General features: G+C 41.2%; 1 protein-coding gene across 2 annotated transcripts in view; it reads left to right on the top strand.

Moving 5' to 3' along the window:
- Window positions 1-21842, top strand: part of LOC139408847 (CD82 antigen-like) — a 53628-nt gene that overhangs the window by 13005 nt on the left and 18781 nt on the right. For both annotated transcript variants that reach the window (XR_011634325.1, XM_071153233.1), the window contains exons 2-3: window positions 5883-5961; window positions 7958-8030. Coding sequence is in view for 1 of the 2 variants with exons in the window: in XM_071153233.1 (XP_071009334.1) it covers window positions 5899-5961; window positions 7958-8030 (136 nt within the window). In the remaining variant the exon portion in view is untranslated. The remainder of the gene's footprint in view (window positions 1-5882; window positions 5962-7957; window positions 8031-21842) is intronic.

Genomic DNA, 21842 nt, shown 5'->3' with positions numbered 1-21842 from the left:
AGCATGACGGGTGCCTACAGAGGCAAGAAAACCTCTTGAGCCAGCCAAGACATGGAACCCCGACGACCAGCTGAGGCACTCTCGGTTCCATTGGCGACGGCACCCAGACCCAACGTCAGCAACAAAAACAAAAAAACGAAAACTCCCTCATGCTTCACATATTGGTGTCAGCATTCTGTGAGGGCAGATGCTGGAGACGAAAAGCAAGTACAGGGAGTGAACATTTAATGAAACACGGACATGAAACAGAACACGGACAGCGTCTGGACAGGGGAACAGGTAAACGACAATAATGATGATGCGGGGAACACATGGAGGAACAGACAGAGATAGATGGGGCAATCAACAAGGTGAAGGAGTCCAGGTGAGTCCAATGAGCGCTGATACGCGTAATGATGGTGACAGGTGTGCGTAATGAATTGCAGCCTGGCACCCTCGAGCGCCAGAGAGGGAGAGCGGGAGCAGGCGTGACAAATAATTAGGCCTATGTAATAACCACTAATGGTGTGTGTGTGTGTGTGTGTGTGTGTGTGTGTCATCCTACCTTGCTGAAGTAGTGTGAGTGTGTGTGTGTGTACTGTATCTGGTCTCAGTGTGAGACTCAAACTGACACTACATCCTGCTCATATTAAGAGCTACGACACAGTAGTGCCTTGCAACGATTGCTCTGCCATGTGAACAGAGGGAAGGGATCGTGCAGGCAAACAAGCAGGGTGGACTGAGAGGAGCAAAGCATATGTGCGTGTGTGTTAAAACCCATGAGAAGCCTTGATGATTCAATGTAAACTTGGCCTTATTCACGGTATGCCGACGGATGTATATAAACGCTGAAAGTGCCATGCAGATGTGCAAGATCAGGAACAGGCCGCATATCTGGCATTGGTCAGCGCTTAAAGCTGGGCACTGTGCCCAGTTTGACTAGGCTACTGATATTCCATGGGGTTACTCGGCATGCAAAATCACTTGTAGATCAATGACTATCAACACAGTTACATGCTTAGTTTGACATTGAAGGAGAGGACGCATCAGTCGTCACTTTAGGTATTTTCAGAAGGTAGAAAGAAAGTAATATGAACAAAACATTTTAGTGAATTGGCAATGCCTAACAGTTTTAATTGATTTTCTGACCAATGCATTCTACATTTGGATCGGTTTGGGGTCCGCAGACTGATGCATTCTGAACTTAAACATTTGAATCTGCGACCAATATGGGTGAATCCCTACACACTGTAAAAATAGGTTGTTGTTGATGTTATCTAGAAGTGGAGATGACAGTATAATTGCTATATAGGCTCTAACACAGGGCTTGGGATATTAAGGACTGGGGGTGAAACACCACTACAGGGATAGGCAGTATACCCTCTTTTGCTATATACCAGTATTGCTGCATGGACCAGTTTGGGTTTTTATTTTACTTTCTGCAATGGTATTTCAATGTTTGGTTTGTTAAATGTGATACGCCACTCCAACGCTGTTTTTATATTTCACCTCATATGCTAGATGAGTTGTCTCTCTTCCTCTCCTCCTGCTTGACACTTTCCCATGCACTTCCCACACCCAGCCCTTTCCCCTGTCACTGTTACTGTAATTTAATTATGCCAATGTGCTTTCATTAATTGAAAACCCTTAAAATTTAAACCCTTGAATTTGTAAGATTCTTGTTTGCATAAAATAGACGGAGACCAGTCTTTTTAATAATAGGTAACAGAATTTATTCTCGGAGCGCGCTGCCACCTCACCACGAGCAACAGTTTATATACAAATCATGACGTCATTTCATTGTTTTAACAGAATCCCCTCCTCTCGACCGGGACAAAGTGAGGTGAAAAGTTCATTCTAACTTACTAACACACTCCCAGGTAACTTTTGACCCCTCAACATTATCGATCACCACTGAGCTGACAGTTCTAATTAACAGAAAACTTAGGAATGCACTCACTGTCTTATCTAAAAAACCCCAGAGCTCAGTTCCGTAGGTTCAACCATAGGTTAACGACCTTATCTGTTTACACAGTCCACAACCCATTAGTTTCTTCCTAGTTGGAATGGTGTTCATTAACTTAAATTACTCATTGTCTGTGTCACACAATCCCATCGTATGAACTCATATTGTTAATCAGATATAATAAAACAGAGTATAAGTTTACTTAGTTACAATTCCATTTAAAATGATTTGTTCAGTCATTTGATCATAACTTTCCCAACAGTCATTCAAGGAGAGCAAGTTGTTGCTCGACCTCGGAGTCAGGGGCACTTACCGACAAGTTGCAGTTTACTCTGTCTGCATGGTTAGATGCAACAGGACAATGATGCTGCTTTTCACTTTGCTTCTCATTATAAATCTGCAAGTGTTCTATTATTACGCTATTTGTTTGTGTATCTTACTGTCTACGAACAGATAGTTTGTATTTTCTTAGCAAGTTATGGCTAAAATAAATAGTGTTAGCTGGCTAGCTAAATGTACTGAGAGTCAGCGCAAACATAGCTAGGCTCATAACAGTGCTGATGTAGGCTTAGATCAGCATTTTGTTTGCGCAACTACATCTTCTAAATCAGAGAGGAATAGGCTAGCATTAATATGTTAGCTAGCTAGCTACATGAAGTAAGAGAAAACTAAAATATAATATATAATTAGGATCAGCTGGGAAACACTGACCAACATTTTGGTTCCTAACCTGTCACAATAATTCCTCCCTGGCTTTTTCATTTGTTGTCATTCGTTGTCATGCTTGCCTCCTGGCTACCCCAACCCCGGCCAACAGCTACGCACCTCCTCAGCTACTTGCCCAAGCCTCCCCAGCTTCTCGTTCACCCAAATTCAGATAGAAGATGTTCTGAAAGAGCTGCATAACCTGGACCCGTACAAATCAGCTGGGCTAGACAATCTGGACCCTCTCTTTCTAAAATTATCCTCCACCATTGTTGCAACCCCTATTACTAGTCTGTTCAACCTCTCTTTCGTATTGTCCGAGATTCCTAAAGATTCGAAAGCTGCCGCGGTGAACCCCTCTTCAAAGGGAGTGACACTCTAGACCCAAACTGTTACTGACCTATATCCATCCTGCCCTGCCTTTGTAAAGTCTTTGAAAGCCAAGTTAATAAACAGATCACTGACCATTTAGAATCCCACCGTACCTTCTCTGCTGTGCAATCCGGTTTCCGAGCTGGTCACGGGTGTACTTCAGGCACGCTCAAGGTACTAAACGATATCATAACTACCATTGATAATTGACAGTACTGTGCAGCCGTCTTCATTGACCTGGCCAAGGCTTTCGACTCTGTCAATCACCGTATTCTTATCGGCAGACTCAACAGCCTTGGTTTCTTAAATGACTGCCTCGCCTGGTTCACCAACTACTTCTCAGATAAGAGTTCAGTGTGTCAAATCCTGTTGTCCGGAACTCTGGCATTCTCTATGGGGGTACCATAGGGTTCAATTCTCGGGCCGACTATTTTCTCTGTATATATCAACGATGTCGCTCTTGCTGTGGGTGATTCCCTGATCCACCTCTACGCAGACAACACCATTCTGTTGGTGTGGCCCTTCTTTGGACACTGTGTTAACTAACCTCCAAATGAGCTTCAATGGCATACAACACTCCTTCCGTGGCCTCCAACTGCTCTTAAACGCTAGTAAAACCAAATGCATGCTTTTCAACCGTTCGCTGCCCGCATCCACCCGCCCGACTAGCATCACTACTCTGGACGGTTCTGACCTAGGACATGTGGACAACTCCAAATACCTAGGTGTCTGGCTAGACTGTAAACTCTCCTTCCAGACTCATATTAACTTCTTACGGCTGAGATCCTGTGAAAGTGCAGGGCGCCAAATTCAAACAGAAATCTCATAATTAAAATTCCTCAAACATACAAGTATTTCACACCATTTTAAAGATAAAATTGTTGTTAATCCCACCACCGTGATCGATTTCAAAAAGCACACCATCTGATTATGTTAGGTCAGTACCTAGTCAAAGAAAAACACAGCTATTTTTTCAGCCAAAGAGAGGAGTCACAAAAAGCGTAAATAGAGATAAATTTAATCACTAACCTTTGATGATCTTCATCAGATGACACTCGTAAGACTTCATGTTACACAATACATGTATGTTTTGTTCAATAAAGTTCATATTTATATCCAAAAATCTCAGTTTACATTGGCGCGTTACGTTCAGTAATGTTTTGCTTCCAAAACATCCTGTGATTTTGAAGAGAGCCACATCAATTTACAGAAATACTCATAATAAACATTGATAAAAGAATCAAGTGTTATGCATGGAACTTTAGATAAACTTCTCCTTAATGCAACCGCTGTGTCAGATTTCAAAAAAGCTTTACCGAAAAGGCACACCGTGCCATAATCTGAGTACAGCACTCAGAGACCAAAACAAGCAATGAAGATATCCGCCATGTTGTGGAGTCAACAGAAGTCAGAAATAGTATTATAAATATTCACTTACCTTTGATGATCTTCATCAGAATGCACTCCCAGGAATGTCAGTTCCACAATAAATGTTTGTTTTGTTCGATAAAGTCCATAATTTATGCCCAAATACCTCCTTGTTGTTTGCGCGTTTAGTTCAAAAATCCAAATTCACGACACGCAGGCCAGACAAAAAGTTTTTAAAAATTCCTCTACAGTTCGTAGAAACATGTCAAACGATGTATAGAATCAATCTTTAGGATGTTTTTATCATAAATCTTCAATAATGTTTCAACCGGAGAATTCCTTTGTCTTTAGAAATGCAATGGAACGCAGCTGCCTCTCACGGATGCGCGCCTGACCAAGCTCATGGCCTTATGGCAGACCCCTTACTCAATCAGCTCTTATTCTCTCCCCCTTCACAGTAGAAGCCTGAAACAAGGTTCTAAAGACTGTTGACATTTAGTGGAAGCCCTAGGAAGTGCAATATGACCCCAATGACATTGTATATTGTATAGGCAAAGACTTGAAACCTAAAACCCTCAGATTTCCCACTTCCAGGTTGGATTTTTTCTCAGTTTTTGCCTGCCATATGATTTCTGTTATACTCACAGACATCATTCAAACAGTTTTAGAAACTTCAGAGTGTTTTCTATCCAAATCTACTAATAATATGCATATCTTAGCTTCTGGCCCTGAGTAGCAGGCAGTTTACTCTGGGCACCTTATTCATCCAAGCTACTCAATTCTGCTCCTCATCCATAAGAAGTTAAACATCTCCAATCCAAAATCAAATCTAGAATCGGCTTTATATTTTGCAACAAAGCATCCTTCACTCACGCCGCCAAACTTACACTAGTATAACTGACTATCCTACCGATCCTCGACTTCGGCGATGTCATCTACAAAATAGCTTCCAATACTCTACTCAGTTCTCTGCTGCCAGTGACTGGAATGAATTGCAAAAATCGCTGAACCTGGAGACTTATATTTCTCTCACTAACTTTAAACATCAGCTATCTGAGCAGCTAACCGATCGCTGCAACTGTACATAGTCCATCTGTAAATAGCCCACCCAATCTACCTACCTATTTACTTTTCTGCTCTTTTGCACACCAGTATCACTACTTATACATCATCATCTGCCCATCTATCACTCCAGTGTTAATCTGCTAAATTGTAATTACTTCGCTACTATGGCCTATTTATTGCCTTACCTCCTCACGCCATTTGCACACACTGTATATAGACTTTTTTTCTATTGTGTTATTGACTGTACGCTTGTTTATTACATGTGTAACTCTGTGTTGTTGTTTGTGTCACACTGCTTTGCTTTATCTTGGCCAGGTCGCAGTTGTAAATGAGAACTTGTTCTCAACTATCTTGCCTGGTTAAATAAAGGTTAAATAAAACAAATAAAAAGTAGCCTTCATCTAACCTAACTGTTTCTTTCTCTCAGTTGCAGAGTCGTAACCATGGGGAAGGGATGCATCACGGCAACTAAGTACTTCCTGTTCCTCTTCAACCTCCTCTTCTTTGTAAGTGACATCACCACCTTCAGCCCTAGCCTGCTATCTATGTCAATGGATATCTATGTCAACCCCAGCCACTGTAGCCTTCATTTGCATCAAATCCATCTGACTTAAGAGAATATTACTCTGTGTATAATGACTAGTAGTTATTGAAGATCATTAATAGAAAATGTGTGTGTCCAGTGCCCACTGACCAGTTTCTGTTTGCTGTTCTTTCCATGTTGTTCCTGTTTTCATTATCATTTGAATATGGTAGGCTGTTTATTGAAATATCCCAGAGATTAGCAGAGTACGTGTTACTTTCCAAAGTGAAAAGTGTTGTAGTACTGTACTGTAGCAACACAGTCAGAACTGGTGGTTTTCATCTTCCAACCTTTATTCAAAAGACTTCACCTGGCAGAGATTTCACTCTTCAAACGCAACCTACAAGTGTGTTTGATCAAAACCCAGACAGTCCATCCTGAAACTGACACAACAGCTCCTATATTAAACCTTCACTGATGATGTCCAACCTGACTCTTTACCTCCTTTCCAATTTACTCACTGTGTGTCTGTGTGTAGTAAATGTGACTCAGGCTTTTGATGTGAACACTCACCGCCCTTAATGGAAAGCATCTGTGGACAGAGGCTAGTAGTGGACTACATAGTACTAGTTTATATGGACCTAATGAGGTTGAAAAAGACCCTCTAGTCTAAATGAAGAGGTCTCAATTACGTTTCCATTTCCAAGCCAAGGGAAAGTGGTGAATTAGGAACCTCTCATCTTTTGGGTTGACCCCCCCCACTACCAGACATGGTCCCTATAAACTCCACACTGCACTTTAGGCTACATTTTTACATTTGAGTTATTTAGCAGACACTGATATCCAGAGAGACTTACAGGAGCAATTAGGGTGAAGTGCCTTGTTCAAGGGCACATTGACACATTTTTCATGTTGTCAGCTCAGAGATTCAAACCAGCGACCTTTCGGTTACTGGCCCAACGCGCTAACCGCTAGGCTACACTTTATAGACTCGTTACCAGATAATTGGCAGATAATCTGGCTGTCTAACACATCCGTTCGTTGCTGGAGGTGAGTGTCAGAAAAGGCAGTGGTCTGGACCGGAAATTAAAATTAAACAAGAAACTCTGATCAGGTTCAGACCTTTTGGTTCTGGCTCCTCTATTGGCTAGTTCCCTTTCAGAACTTTTCAATCTGGCCCTTTATGTGTTAGGTTAGTCTGTATGGGAGGTCTCCGACGGATCTGTTACAGTAGAGAAGGTGTGGTTTAGACCAGTGGTTCCTAACCTTTTTTGAACCGTGGCACACCTTGATGGGATATAAAAATTCTGCGGCACCTAGCATTTTTTGATTAATTCATTTCATGGTAATGAACTCCATCTCATCTAATTCATACTGCAAAATCATACATGTTCTCTTAAGATGTATTTTATAGATAGGTTTTATTTAAACTATTTTTCCTTACTCATGATGATTAATTTGTGTGTACCCCTTTAAGAGAGTCCAACGAAACCATACTAGAAGTAATTTTATTTTGCTCCGGTAAAATAGGTCTTTAGTTTTGAACGGTTTGAGCTAGAGAGAGGTGGTTTTCTGCATTGTAAAGGTGCAACCATGGACACAAAGCCATACTCTCTTTGTTTCTATGTCAGAGCCTGTGGTACAGCTAAGCCTAGCCACTTGCTAATAGTTCTCCCAGGCAAAGTAAAATGATACAAACGATACCAATGTAACAACAGGCTGAGTGCACCAGACTTGAAAAAGAAGAGAGAAAGAGAGGGAGCAGACATACTATAATTTCTTATTTTAGAGACACACCGTTTTTTAAGTTGTCTCTATTTGTTATCTCACTGATCTGGTTTGCAATGAGCCCAACATTTTCAGTAAGAATCTACCTTCCTCTATTGTATTGTACTGGTCCAGGACAATTGTTGCTATCTGGCTCTATGGACCATGAAAATGAGTGCCACCTTGTAACTCAATTCCTTTTCCCTCTGTAGATCTTTGGAGCATTGATCATGGGCTTTGGACTGTGGGTTCTCCTGGATAACCAGAGCTTCATCGCAGTTCTGCGTAAGTAAGAACACAGGCACACACACACCCTTTGTGATCTTGCCTGATAGTTGTTGATACTGTCTATCTTTGCTCAAGTGTTCTATGCACAGGGGAAGCCAAAAGTAGAGATTGGAAATTGTGCTTGTCAGATCCCAAAGTGTTACTACTGTTACTACCTCAATCCATGTCCAATCCTAAACCCTTAGCCCAGTCTGTGCAGTTAAAGTGGCTCTCATCTTACTTGTCTCATTCCCACAAACACCAACCCAAGGGAAGAGGGCCATAAGTAAAGAGCAGATGTAAGCACTAAAACAAAAATGTGATAGATAGCATATGGTACTCCACTAGAAACAGCTATCTGGTTCGGCAGGCAGGCATGCATGCACCCACACATGCATGCGCAAATGCAAACACATACAGGCGGAAGTGACAGATCACTAGCGATAGGTTGGTGATTAACATCTGAAGTAGTTTCATACTGTGTTAGAGGATGACAGCTTACTTCAACCCTTCAACACTAACTTTGCCGTTCACACACAGCATGTCACCTTATTTCCTATATTGTCTCCATATGTGACCGACCACCTTAATTTGGTGTTAAGTAGCAACATTTGAAACTGTGTTTTTTGCATTGGATAAAAGCAGAGACACAGGGCTACAAAATGGTTTATCTTACGCTGTATTTGAGGAACAATGGGAAAGTAAATCTGCTTTGAACGTTGATAAACGTGTAACCTCACTTTTGAGAAAATGGCCCTTGAATGATTTGGTACCTACTGGAGAGCTCTTCTTTGTCTACACCCATTGTTCACACCCTCTTAAGCCAGCCCCACCCATTTCTTTAAGGATTCACATGTGAGGTCATGTGCTACACACATTAAGACTAAGAGGTAAAAGTAGTAGCCTACAATAAGGAAAAATTCCAGTTAAACAGATAAAAATATTTTATAAATATTAGATGACACTTGTCTAAATTGATGGGTCATGTAAAAGAAATGCTATAATCCCACAGCCACATCTTGTTAAGTGGATGGGTCTCTACAGGAGGAGTAAACGGTAAAGCGAAATGGTTACTTGCATAGTAGCAATATCAAAAAGAGATAGTGTCAATATAAAGAAAAAAATAACAAGTGTCAATGCCAGTAGAAAAAAAATACAAATAATATACATTATGTTCAAGAACAATATCAATAACGATATCAGTGATGTATGAGGTATGCATACAATCAAGGGAAAAGTGGTTGAGCAGCAGGATAATTTTTTTTAATTGTAGTAGCAATTAGGAGAGAGTCATGTGAATAGAGGCACTGCAGATAGTGTTGATGACTGGGAACTCGCTCCAAGTCCAAACCACGTATTAACAAGGGAATCTATATTCGGAGAGCCTGTTTCTGTGCTGCCATTGACTTTGGTGCAGGGCATGTGATGTCCATAGCCTCTTTGTCGCAAAACTCCCTGATATTGTCAAAAATATATGTTTGTCTAGCTGTGTCCAGTCAAGGTGGTGCTTGTACAGGCTGACCATCAATGGGAGGAAGGATGTCAGCATTGCACAGCAGCTAAAACCTGGTCACGACTGAGTCCAAATGCTCCTTGGAGACAACAATACCAGGCTCCAGAGCATCGAAGCTGTAAAACAGGAAATAACAAAAAAAATTGAGAGGACATTACAACCTTGCGTAACATCAATTCATCTCCCAAGTTTAGATAAGAAGAATAACCTCATACAATGCAGTGAAAATAATATTCACCTGGAGTGCTGGTACTGCTTGATCTGTGGCAGCGGCCTGCACTACGAAATCAGGTGTTGTTGCAAGCCATAGCTTTCCACCAGGAAGTGAATGTCCAGACTATGGGGGGTTTGTGCATGGTCCGCCAGGCACAATACCAGAGCACAAACGTTTTCTTGTTTTGACCACTGCAGACCGACTGCTCACTGTAAAGAATTGCTTGCTTGAGCCAGCTCTCTTTTTGATGGGAGGCATTAGATCATTCTCCTTGTATGACTGGTGGAAGAGAGTCAGGCTGAAAGTCAAATTCCAGATACAAATATTTTAACATTATAATACAATAGATAGCCGTAATCACCATCAGACACACCTGTCAACTTGATGGGTCATGTAATCAATCCGATCTTTTGTTTAGACATGCTAGCTAAACAATGAACCATAATCCTAATCCATAGAGTACTAGCAATACAAATTGATTGTCATAGCTAGCTAAAGTTAACCAAATAAAATTCAATGTTAGCTAGTTCCTGTCTAGCTAACATTAGGCTACAACTAGCAATGCAAATGGATTTCTGAGATAATATTACTCCAGATCATACACATAATGTTAGCTAGCGAGCTAGCCACCTGGCGTCAGTTTTTCACAATGCCTGACATTTACTCCTAGTAAAAATTCCCTGTTTTAGGTCAGTTAGAATCACCACTTTATTTATATCCACATAAGTTCCGCCTCATGATGCCATCTATTTTGTGAAGTGCACCAGTCCCTCCTGCAGTGAAACACCCCCACAACATGATGCTGCCACCCCCGTGCTTTTACGGTTAGGTTAGTGTTCTTCGGCTTGCATGCCCCCTTTTTCCTTCTAACATAACAATGGTCATTATGGCCAAACAGTCCAATTTGTTTGTCATCAGACCAGAGGACATTTCTCCAAAAAGGACGATCTTTGTCCCAATGTGCAGTTGCAAACCGTAGTCTGGCTTTTTTTATGCCGGTTTTGGAGCAGTGGCTTCTTCCTTGCTAAGTGGCCTTTCAGGTTATGTCGATATAGGAATGGTTTTAATGTGGATATAGATACTTTTGTACCTGTTTCCTCCAGCATCTTCACAAGGTCCTTTGCTGTTATTCTGGGATTGATTTGCACTTTTCGCACCAAAGCACATTCCTCTCTAGGAGACAGACAGCGTCTTCTTCCTGAGCGGTATGACGGCTGCGTGGCCCCATGGTGTTTATACTTGCGTACTATTGTTTGTACAGATGAACATGGTACCTTCAGGCATTTGGAAATTGCTCCCAAGGATTAACCAGACATGTGGAGGTCTACAATTGTTTTTTCTGAGGTCTTGCCTGATTTCTTTTGATTTTCCCATGATGTCAAGCAAAGAGGCACTGAGATTGAAGGTTGGCCTTAAAGTACGTCCACAGGTACACCTGCAATTGACTCAAATGATGTCAATTAGCCTATCAGAAGCTTCTAAAGCCATGACAGTTTCTGGAATTGTCCAACTTTTTTTAAAAGCACAGTCAACTTAGTGTATGTAAACTTCTGACCCACTGGAATTGTGATACAGTGAATTATAAGTGAAATAATCTGTCTGTAAACAATTGTTCAAAACATTACTTTGTCATGTACAAAGTAGATGTCCTATCCGACTTGCGAAAACTATAGTTTGTTAAGTTCTCTAGGATAGGGGGCAGCATTTGGAATTTTGGATGAAAAGCATGCCCAAATTCAACTAACTGCTACTCATCCCCACAAGATAAGATATGCATATTATTATTTTCATGTCCGGATGAAAAGCGTGTCCAAAGTAAACGGCCTGCTACTCTGGCTCAGAAGCCAGGATATGTATATTATTAGTAGATTTGGATAGAAAACACTCTGAAGTTTCTAAAACTGTTTGAATCATGTCTGTGAGTATAACACAACTTATGTAGCAGGCGAAACCCTGAGGACAAACCATTCAGATTATTTTTTTTGAGGTCACCCTCTTTTCAATGGATTTTCATTGGGAATCCAGATTTCTAAGGGACTTGGTTGCAGTTCCGCTGGATGTCACCAGTCTTTAGAAATTGGTGGAGGTTATTCCTTTGTGTGATGAAGAAGTACGGCCATCTTGAACGAGGGTCACTTCATGTGTACTGTTTGATAGAGGCACATGACCAGAAAGCATGCTTCAGTTTGTTGTCTTCCTGTATTGAACACAGATCATCCCGTCTTCAATTTTATCGATTATTTACTTTAAAAAATGCCTAAAGTTGTATTCTTAAAAATAGTTTGAAATGTTTTGGCAAAGTTTACAGGTAACTTTTGAGATATTTTGTAGTCACGTTGCGCAAGTTGGAACCCGTGTTTTTCTGGATCAAACGCACCAAATAAATGGACATTTTGGATATATATGGACGGAATGAATCGAACAAAAGGATTATTTGTGATGTTTATGGGACATATTGGAGTGCCAACAGAAGAAGCTTGTCAAAGGTAAGGCATGATTTATATTTTTATTTCTGCGTTTTGTGTCGCGCCTGCATGGTTGAAATGTTTTCTCTCTTTTGTTTATGGAGGTGCTATCCTCAGATAATAGCATCGTTTGCTTTCGCCGAAAAGCCTTTTTGAAATCTGACATGTTGGCTGGATTCACAACACGTGTAGCTTTAATTTGGTATCTTACATATGTGATTTCATGAAAGTTTGATTTTTATAGGAATTTCTTTGAATTTGGCGCTCTGCATTTTCTCTGGCTTTTGGCCAAGTGGGACGCTACCGTCCCACATATCCCAGAGAGGGTATTAACAAGAAATTTGTGAGGTGGTTGAAAAACATGTTTTAATGACTCCAACCTAAGTGTATGTAAACTTCCGACTTCAACTGTATGTATAATATCTGTAGCTAGACTCTTACCCGTATACATGGATGAATGCTTCACAGCAGACTGCAAACCCCTTTCATTAAATAACACGTCCTGTGTCATTTCTGTTTTGTTTGTACAGCTTGCTTGGCCTGTTGTGTCAAGTCACTCTGGTTCACATTGTCTGATTTCATTTTCTGAGTCAGAGAGAGTGAGTATGGTACGATTGTCTTCCTGAAAGTAATCCATCACAACGTTTTCCCACTGACCTTTGTCGATAGTGCCTGATAAATTCAGGGCAGCAATGTTAGAGAGAAGTAGCAACACATTTGTAGTACTCCATGGCTAACATTATATCTTTATAAAAAACTGCAGTAGAAAGGCTTATCGACTCATAACGAGCAGCTCATTTTATAGACAGAAGATGCTACACGGCAGACCAATCCGAAACTCATCTCTCGGCATGTCCAGCCCATTCATTAACTCAGCCAATCATGGCTAGCGGGAAGGTTCCTGACTTTTTCTGTGGCTAAATGGCACAGATGGCATTCACGTTTGTTATTAACTTCTTCGATATAGGGGGCGCTCTTTTAATTTTTGGATGAAAAACGTTCCCGTTTTAAACAAGATATTTTGTCACGAAAAGATGCTCGACTATGCATATAATTGACAGCTTTGGAAAGAAAACACTCTGACGTTTCCAAAACTGCAAAGATATTGTCTGTGAGTGCCACAGAACTGATGTTACAGAAAAAAAACAGATAAAAATACAATCAGGAAGTGCCGCATTTTTTGAAACCGCCTCATGGCAATGACTCCTTATATGGCTGAGGAGGAGATAGGAGTCAGCTTACCTTTTCCACGTTTTCCCCAAGGTGTCTGCAGCATTGTGACGTATTTGTAGGCATATCATTAGAAGATTGACCCTAAGAGACTACATTTACCAGGTGGTCGCTTGGTGTCCTCCGTTGCAATTATTGCGTAATCTCCAGCTGCAGTACTTTTCCGTTTGCTACTGAGGAGAAACCCAACTGCCACGAAGGATTTATCATCGAATAGATATGTGAAAAACACCTTGAGGATGATTCTAAACAACGTTTGCCATGTTTCTGTCGATATTATGGAGTTAATTTGGAAAAAAGTTTGGCGTTGTAGTGAATGAATTTTCGTTTTTTTTCTTAGCCAAAAGTGATGAACAAAACGGAGCGATTTCTCCTACACAAATAATCTTTTTGGAAAAAATGAACATTTTCTATCTAACTGAGAGTCTCCTCATTGAAAACATCCGAAGTTCTTCAAAGGTAAATATTTTATTTGAATGCTTTTCTTGTTTTTGTGAAAATGTTGCCTGCTGAATGCTAGGCTTACTGCTATGCTAGGCTATCAATACTCTTACACAAATGCTTGTGTAGCTTTGGTTGAAAAGCATATTTTGAAAATCTGAGATGACAGTGTTGTTAACAAAAGGCTAAGCGTGTGTTTCAATATATTTATTTCATTTCATTTGCGATTTTCATGAATAGAAAAAGTTGCGTTATGCTAATGCGTTATAGTTGAAGTATTTTTCTGTCGATTTCTCAGCCAAGCAGGATGAACAAACGTGACGTTTTTCGCCTACAAAAATATTATTTTGGGAAAAAAGGAACATTTGCTATCTAACTGGGAGTCTCCTGAGTGAAAGCATCTGAAGTTCTTCAAAGGTAAATGATTTAATTTGGTTGCTTTTCTTATTTTTGTGAAAATGTTGCCTGCTGCCAGCACAGCCTAGCATAGCATTATGCCATGCTAAACTTACACAAATGCTTGTCTAGCGTTGGCTGTAACGCATATTTTGAAAATCTGAGATGACAGTGTTGTTAACAAAAGGCTAAGCTTGTGTTTGAATATATTTATTTCATTTCATTCGCGATTTTCATGAATAGGAAACTTTGCGTTATGGTAATGTGCTTGAGGTTATGATTACGCTCCCGGATACGGGATTGCTCGTCGCTAGAGGTTAAGGCACATGAAAGTTCAAATGTTCAAGAAGGCATTTCTGCCCAAAAACCCATTTTGATTTTAAAAAATAAAACATTAAAGTTGAAGCCTCTCCTGTGAAGTCGTGACTTGCGACATACGCCTAGTTTCCTGAAACGAGTCATATATGCAGGTACAAACACTTTGTACGCACGCGCAGAAGCAGACACGCGGACACACATTTTTTTGTGAAGAATCAACAACAAGTGGGACACAATCATGAAGTGGAACGACATTTATTGGATATTTCAAACTTTTTTAACAAATCAAAAACTGAAAAATTGGGCGTGCAAAATTATTCAGCCCCCTTAAGTTAAAACTTTGTAGCGCCACCTTTTGCTGCGATTACAGCTGTAAGTCGCTTGGGGTATGTCTCTATCAGTTTTGCACATCGAGAGACTGAATTTTTTTTCCCATTCCTCCTTGCAAAACAGCTCGAGCTCAGTGAGGTTGGATGGAGAGCATTTGTGAACAGCAGTTTTCAGTTCTTTCCACAGATTCTCGATTGGATTCAGGTCTGGACTTTGACTTGGCCATTCTAACACCTGGATATGTTTATTTTTGAACCATTCCATTGTAGATTTTGCTTTATGTTTTGGATCATTGTCTTGTTGGAAGACAAATCTCCGTCCCAGTCTCAGGTCTTTTGCAGACTACATCAGGTTTTCTTCCAGAATGGTCCTGTATTTGGCTCCATCCATCTTCCCATCAATTTTAACCATCTTCCCTGTCCCTGCTGAAGAAAAGCAGGCCCAAACCATGATGCTGCCACCACCATGTTTGACAGTGGGGATGGTGTGTTCAGGGTGATGGGCTGCGTTGCTTTTACGCCAAACATAACGTTTTGCATTGTTGCCAAAAAGTTCAATTTTGGTTTCATCTGACCAGAGCACCTTCTTCCACATGTTTGGTGTGTCTCCCAGGTGGCTTGTGGCAAACTTTAAACAACACTTTTTATGGATATCTTTAAGAAATGGCTTTCTTCTTGCCACTCTTCCATAAAGGCCAGATTTGTGCAATATACGACTGATTGTTGTCCTATGGACAGAGTCTCCCACCTCAGCTGTAGATCTCTGCAGTTCATCCAGAGTGATCATGGGCCTCTTGGCTGCATCTCTGATCAGTCTTCTCCTTGTATGAGCTGAAAGTTTAGAGGGACGGCCAGGTCTTGGTAGATTTGCAGTGGTCTGATACTCCTTCCATTTCAATATTATCGCTTGCACAGTGCTCCGTGGGATGTTTAAAGCTTGGGAAATCTTTTTGTATCCAAATCCGGCTTTAAACTTCTTCACAACAGTATCTCGGACCTGCCTGGTGTGTTCCTCGTTCTTCATGATGCTCTCTGCGCTTTTAACGGACCTCTGAGGCTATCACAGTGCAGGTGCATTTATACGGAGACTTGATTACACACAGGTGGATTGTATTTATCATCATTAGTCATTTAGGTCAACATTGGATCATTCAGAGATCATCCCTGAACTTCTGGAGAGAGTTTGCTGCACTGGAAGTAAAGGGGCTGAATAATTTTGCACACCCAATTTTTCAGTTTTTGATTTGTTAAAAAAGTTTGAAATATCCAATAAATGTCGTTCCACTTCATGATTGTGTCCCACTTGTTGTTGATTCTTCACAAAAAAATACAGTTTTAGATCTTTATGTTTGAAGCCTGAAATGTGGCAAAAGGTCGCAAAGTTCAAGGGGGCCGAATACTTTCGCAAGGCACTGTATCCCCACCATCTTTTCTGCTTTAGTTTTATTGGTTTCTTATAGACACTGCAAGTCAGTAGCAAGCCCAGTCTCACTCTGTAGCCTAAGGAGAGAGCAGGCCATCAAGGGAAACATGGATGGAAAACCACCTTTGGAGCTACAGAAGAGCATAAAGTTGATCCTCTCCCTTCAATGATTCTTCTTTTGATTTTCATCTGGAAGTCATACATATCCAACTTTCTATTTGAACTGCTCTTGGAAATGTACTTCTCTTGGCGTGTAGGATTTTTTTCCTGCATAACTCTGAACTTAATTCTAGTTGATTCCAACTCCGTCAACGAGTTGTATTGCTGGAGCGACCAGTGAGATCTCTCGCAGAAGGTTAGGTGGAGTAGTAGATAGTCTATATTTAGTCTGGAGAGAGTATTAACTGGCCAGAACTGGAAGTGTTTCCCGGACCTCTCTTCCCTGTGACACATACACACACACACACACACACACACACACACACACACACATAGAAACTTAACATGTTTCCCGGACCTCTCAGGTCTGGCCTGGGTCTTCCCTCCTCTCTTCCCTGTGGTCATCATTTTCCACTGGGTTTCCTTTAAAAAAATATGACTCATCTCATGGGACTTCATGGCTAAATAAAGGCTAAATTAAATACATCACTGAGGGATGGAGATTCTCGATTCGGCATTTCCCTCTTGATGTTTTCCAAGGTCACTGAATGTTGATTGATGACTGCTGCTTAGCCTAGGCGATCATCCCACTCTGCTGATCTAGGATCTGCCATATAATCTTATTCATTATTATCTAAAAGGCTTACCCAATCCTAAATCAGCACTACTAATACTCTGACACTCATTGTGAATATGGGATACTGAACCACCATCTGTTCTGACCAAGGTCGGGTGTCCGGGACATAACACAAAGCACAGCCCTGGCCCCAGTCTCTTTATCATGCATTGTTTTTATTATCCAGCTGTTCTACAGATAGCTCAGATCCTGTATCCTCCCCCTATTCCCTCGCACCATACCCTTACCTTTTTCTCCCAGGACCCCCTTTTTCACATAAAAAAAAAAAAAGCCCCCAACCTAGGATATACAGTTAGGAGAACAAGTATTTTTAATACACTGCCGATTTTGCAGGTTTTCCTACTTACAAAGCATGTAGAGGTCTGTCATTTTTATCATAGGTACACTTCAACTCTGAAAGACGGAATCTATAACAAAAATCCAGAAAATTACATTGTATGATTTTTAAGTAATTCATTTGCGTTTTATTGCATGACATAAGTATTTGATACATCAGAAAAGCAGAACTTAATATTTGGTACAGAAACCTTTGTTTGCAATTACAGAGATCATACGTTTCCTGTAGTTCTTGACCAGGTTTGCACACACTGAGGCAGGGATTTTGGCCCACTCCTCCATACAGACCTTCTCCAGATCCTTCAGGTTTCGGGGCCTGGCAATACGGACTTTCAGCTCCCTCCAAAGATTTTCTATTGAGTTCAGGTCTGGAGACTGGCTAGGCCACTCCAGGACCTTGAGATGCTTCTTACGGAGCCACTCCTTAGTTGCCCTGGCTGTGTGTTTTGGGTCGTTGTCATGCTGGAAGACCCAGCCACGACCCATCTTCAATGCTCTTACTGAGGGAAGGAGGTTGTTGGCCAAGATCTCGCAATACATGGCCCCATCCATCCTTCCCTCAATACGGTGCAGTCGTCCTGTCCCCATTGTAGAAAAGCATCCCCAAAGAATGATGTTTCCACCTCCATGCTTCACGGTTGGGATGGTGTTATTGGGGTTGTACTCATCCTTCTTCTTCCTCCAAACACGGAGAGTGGAGTTTAGACCAAAAAGCTCTATTTTTGTCTCATCAGACCACATGACCTTCTCCCATTCCTCCTCTGGATCATCCAGATGGTCATTGGCAAACTTCAGACGGGCCTGGACATGCGCTGGCTTGAGTAGGGGGACCTTGCGTGCGCTGCAGGATTTTAATCCATGATGGCGTAGTGTGTCACTAATGGTTTTCTTTGAGACTGTGGTCCCAGCTCTCTTCAGGTCATTGGCCAGGTCCTTCCGTGTAGTTCTGGGCTGATCCCTCACCTTCCTCATGATCATTGATTCCCCACGAGATTAGATCTTGCATGGAGCCCCAGACCAAGGGTGATTGACCGTCATCTTGAACTTCTTCCATTTTCTAATAATTGCGCCAACAGTTGTTGCCTTCTCACCAAGCTGCTTGCCTATTGTCCTGTAGCCCATCCCAGCCTTGTGCAGGTCTACAATTTTATCCCTGGTGTCCTTACACAGCTCTCTGGTCTTGGCCATTGTGGAGAGGTTGGAGTCTGTTTGATTGAGTGTGTGAACAGGTGTCTTTTATACAAGTAACGAGTTCAAACAGGTGCAGTTAATACAGGTAATAAGTGGAGAACAGGAGGGCTTCTTAAAGAAAAACTAACAGGTCTGTGAGAGCCGGAATTCTTACTGGTTGGTAGGTAATTGAATACTTTGTCATGCAATAAAATGCAAATTAATTACTTAAAAATCATACAATGTGATTTTCTGGATTTTTGTTTTAGATTCCGTCTCTCACAGTTGAAGTGTACCTATGATAAAAAATTACAGATCTCTACATGCTTTGTAAGTAGGGAAACCTGCAAAATCGGCAGTGTATCAAATACTTGTTCTCCCCACTGTATATAGACTTGTTTTAAGCTTATTACCTGCAATTCTATGTAGTTTAACAAGACTCAAGACAATAATAATGAAATGTATAATAATTGATAAGGAAAATAAAATCTAGACCCCAATTTTCCCAAATATTATTCCAATACCAAATGTTTTATTATGATAATCTATATGAACCCTCAATTTAATTATACATATTATTTTTTACAGAAAGTGAATTGATCAATTGATAGCGACAGTCACACATTGTATAAGATTACTTCCCAAGTCAATTTGTAATGACTCCTCGACTTTAAAAGGTTGTAGCTCAGCTCCTGAATGTCATAGAGAGAAACCATGTGCATCAGAGTCGTGTCTTCCTCTGGCATTTTACCGCTTGCTTCTAGCCTAAAGCATCATGGATTTATGCGTCATTTTATATCTACCCCTCAAATCAAGAAGGTTGGGAACCCTTAGGATATCCCCTCTTCCTTCTCGAGGGGCTCATTATACTCATTCTCCTTTTTCTCCCCCTTCCTCCTCCATGGGGACCGACTCTCTGAGTCCAGCTGTTCCACCATGGGAGTAGCTACTGGACTACTGTTCTCTCTCTATCAGTGCCACTCTGTTAGTAGCTCACCATAGTGACGCGCACGATACACCGTTCATCATTGGAGTGCTCGCGAAAACACAGCTTGACATATATTTAAACAAAAGACCTTGGCCTTGGTGAGGGAGATCTGCGATCTTGTGCCAAAACTCAGTGTGAAATTATGATCTGCAAGGCTATACTTCAGTTAAGATGAGAGAAAGATTATAGCTCATAGAAAGATTTTTTCAATGTACACAAACACACACTTTGAGGTAAAAATATGTATTTTATATATATATATATATATATATATATTATAAAAACGTGATATATTATATCCGTCTTACAGATTGAATTTGAGTTCAATGTGGAATCACTGTGTTTAAAATGAGAATATGAACTCCATTTGATGCGTTCATTCGGTATTTGAATACAGACTAAATATGTTGCCCTAGCTGGAAATGTTTATACATTGAACCCTGCTATGCCAAATAATCCCCCTAAGTCTGAGCAGCTGCTGGTTTCCAAATGGCACCCTATGGGCCCTGGTCGAAGGGAATAGGGTGTCATTAGGGACGCAACCTTGAAATAAACTCTTTAAATGTACGTTTCTGTGGAAACCACCAGAGGAACAATTTTGGAAGTTCCAGGGGAAGAAGACCTACTTGGAAATGTGCCATAGTACAAGACAGAGTAGAGCAGAGAACACATCCTGACTACAAGGAAAAGTTGTGTTTTAGCTACGCTACCACTAGAGAATACAGATGTGTTACACGGAGCGACACAGGGGAACCCAAGAGCAGACTCAGATGAGGAAACAGGGATGAATGAACCAAAATATTTATTGTTACACAGAGAGATATGGAGTGCAGATCCGGGGAAGCTCAGATGAGTTGCAGAAAAACCAGATGTGGAGACTGAGGTTGGATTTAGCTGAGTAGAACAGGGTAAGCAGATCCTGAGGGGAATCCAAGGTAGTTGGGTGGTGAATGTGGAACAGGAGACAGGAGCCAGAGACAGATCGGTAAATGCAATGAGAGGATAAATGGTGTCAGGCAGGGTAACAGGCACAGCAGAGTAACAGGATCTTGAATAATCATAAAAGGCTAGAATCGTGAACTGACTGAGCAGAGATTATGATCTGGCAGAGTGGAAGTGGCAGGACTGAGTATTTGTAGAGGTCTTTATTATGGAACAAGTTGCAGCTGGTAGGGATCTGCTCTGACTCCAGCACACCTGTCTCCAACCACACAATCACACAGAGAGGGAGAGGGAGAGAGAGTGTACAGGGGGAGTAACTGCAGGTCAAGAAGACACCGGATGAACACCAGAGGGCGTAGCAGGAGCAGATGTGACAAGATGTGCATTCAGAGAGAAGTTACTAATCTGAAGGCCTTGAGATCCTGCTTTTAGAAAGTATCCAGCTGTGAAATGAAGTCTGCATGCAAGTTTCATTGTTTTGTTTGCTAACTTTTCTGTCACCAATGACCTTGGTCTGAGTTAGGAAGTATTGGGCTGATCTCTGTCAGTCCACTGTGTTCCTTACTTCACGTGCTTTGAGTCTTACAGTATAGTACACTGGTGCTCAGTACAACTGCTCCTCTCTCTCCTCTATATCCACAAAGAATCTGTGTTTTGTAGTGAGAGGCTCCTGTCAGCGGATGCCAAGTGCTGTAAGACAGGTGGAGCTTAGATCTGTGTTTTCTGTGTGTGAGCCCTTTTAACTAGCGTATTTCAGTATGGCTCTGTAGTGTCGTATGTGTGTAACACACACACATGCACATTGGAGAGGGCTTTACTGGATATAGATCAGTGTGTGTGTTACATCCCCATAAATTATAGTCCTGAGCCACATACAGTCTGTCTGTATGGGGTGTCCTGCTCTATACTTAGTAGTAGACCCACCCTGTGAAACCCAGGCCTTTTCATTATCCTATAACCACTGCCACTGACGTATGCATGCATGTAGGTTATGAGTGTGTGTATAAAGTATAAATGTATGTGTTTTTTCCTGTCTGAAGTGGGATAGTGTCACGTTCTAACCTTAGTTCTTTTGTTATGTCTTTGTTTAAGGTTGGTCAGGGTGTGAGTTGGGGTGGGTTGTCTGTGTTCGTTTTTCTATATTGTGTTTTGCGTTTGGCCTGGTATGGTTCTCAATCAGAGGCAGGTGTCGTTAGTTGTCTCTGATTGAGAATCATGCTTAGGTAGCCTTTTCCCACCTGTGTTTCGTGGGTGATTGTTTTCTGTCTT

Source organism: Oncorhynchus clarkii, chromosome 1 (assembly GCF_045791955.1).
Source record: "Oncorhynchus clarkii lewisi isolate Uvic-CL-2024 chromosome 1, UVic_Ocla_1.0, whole genome shotgun sequence".
Taxonomy (NCBI): domain Eukaryota; kingdom Metazoa; phylum Chordata; class Actinopteri; order Salmoniformes; family Salmonidae; genus Oncorhynchus; species Oncorhynchus clarkii.
The sequence above is the reverse complement of the archived record's forward strand: the minus strand, read 5'-3'. Positions and strand labels throughout refer to the sequence as shown.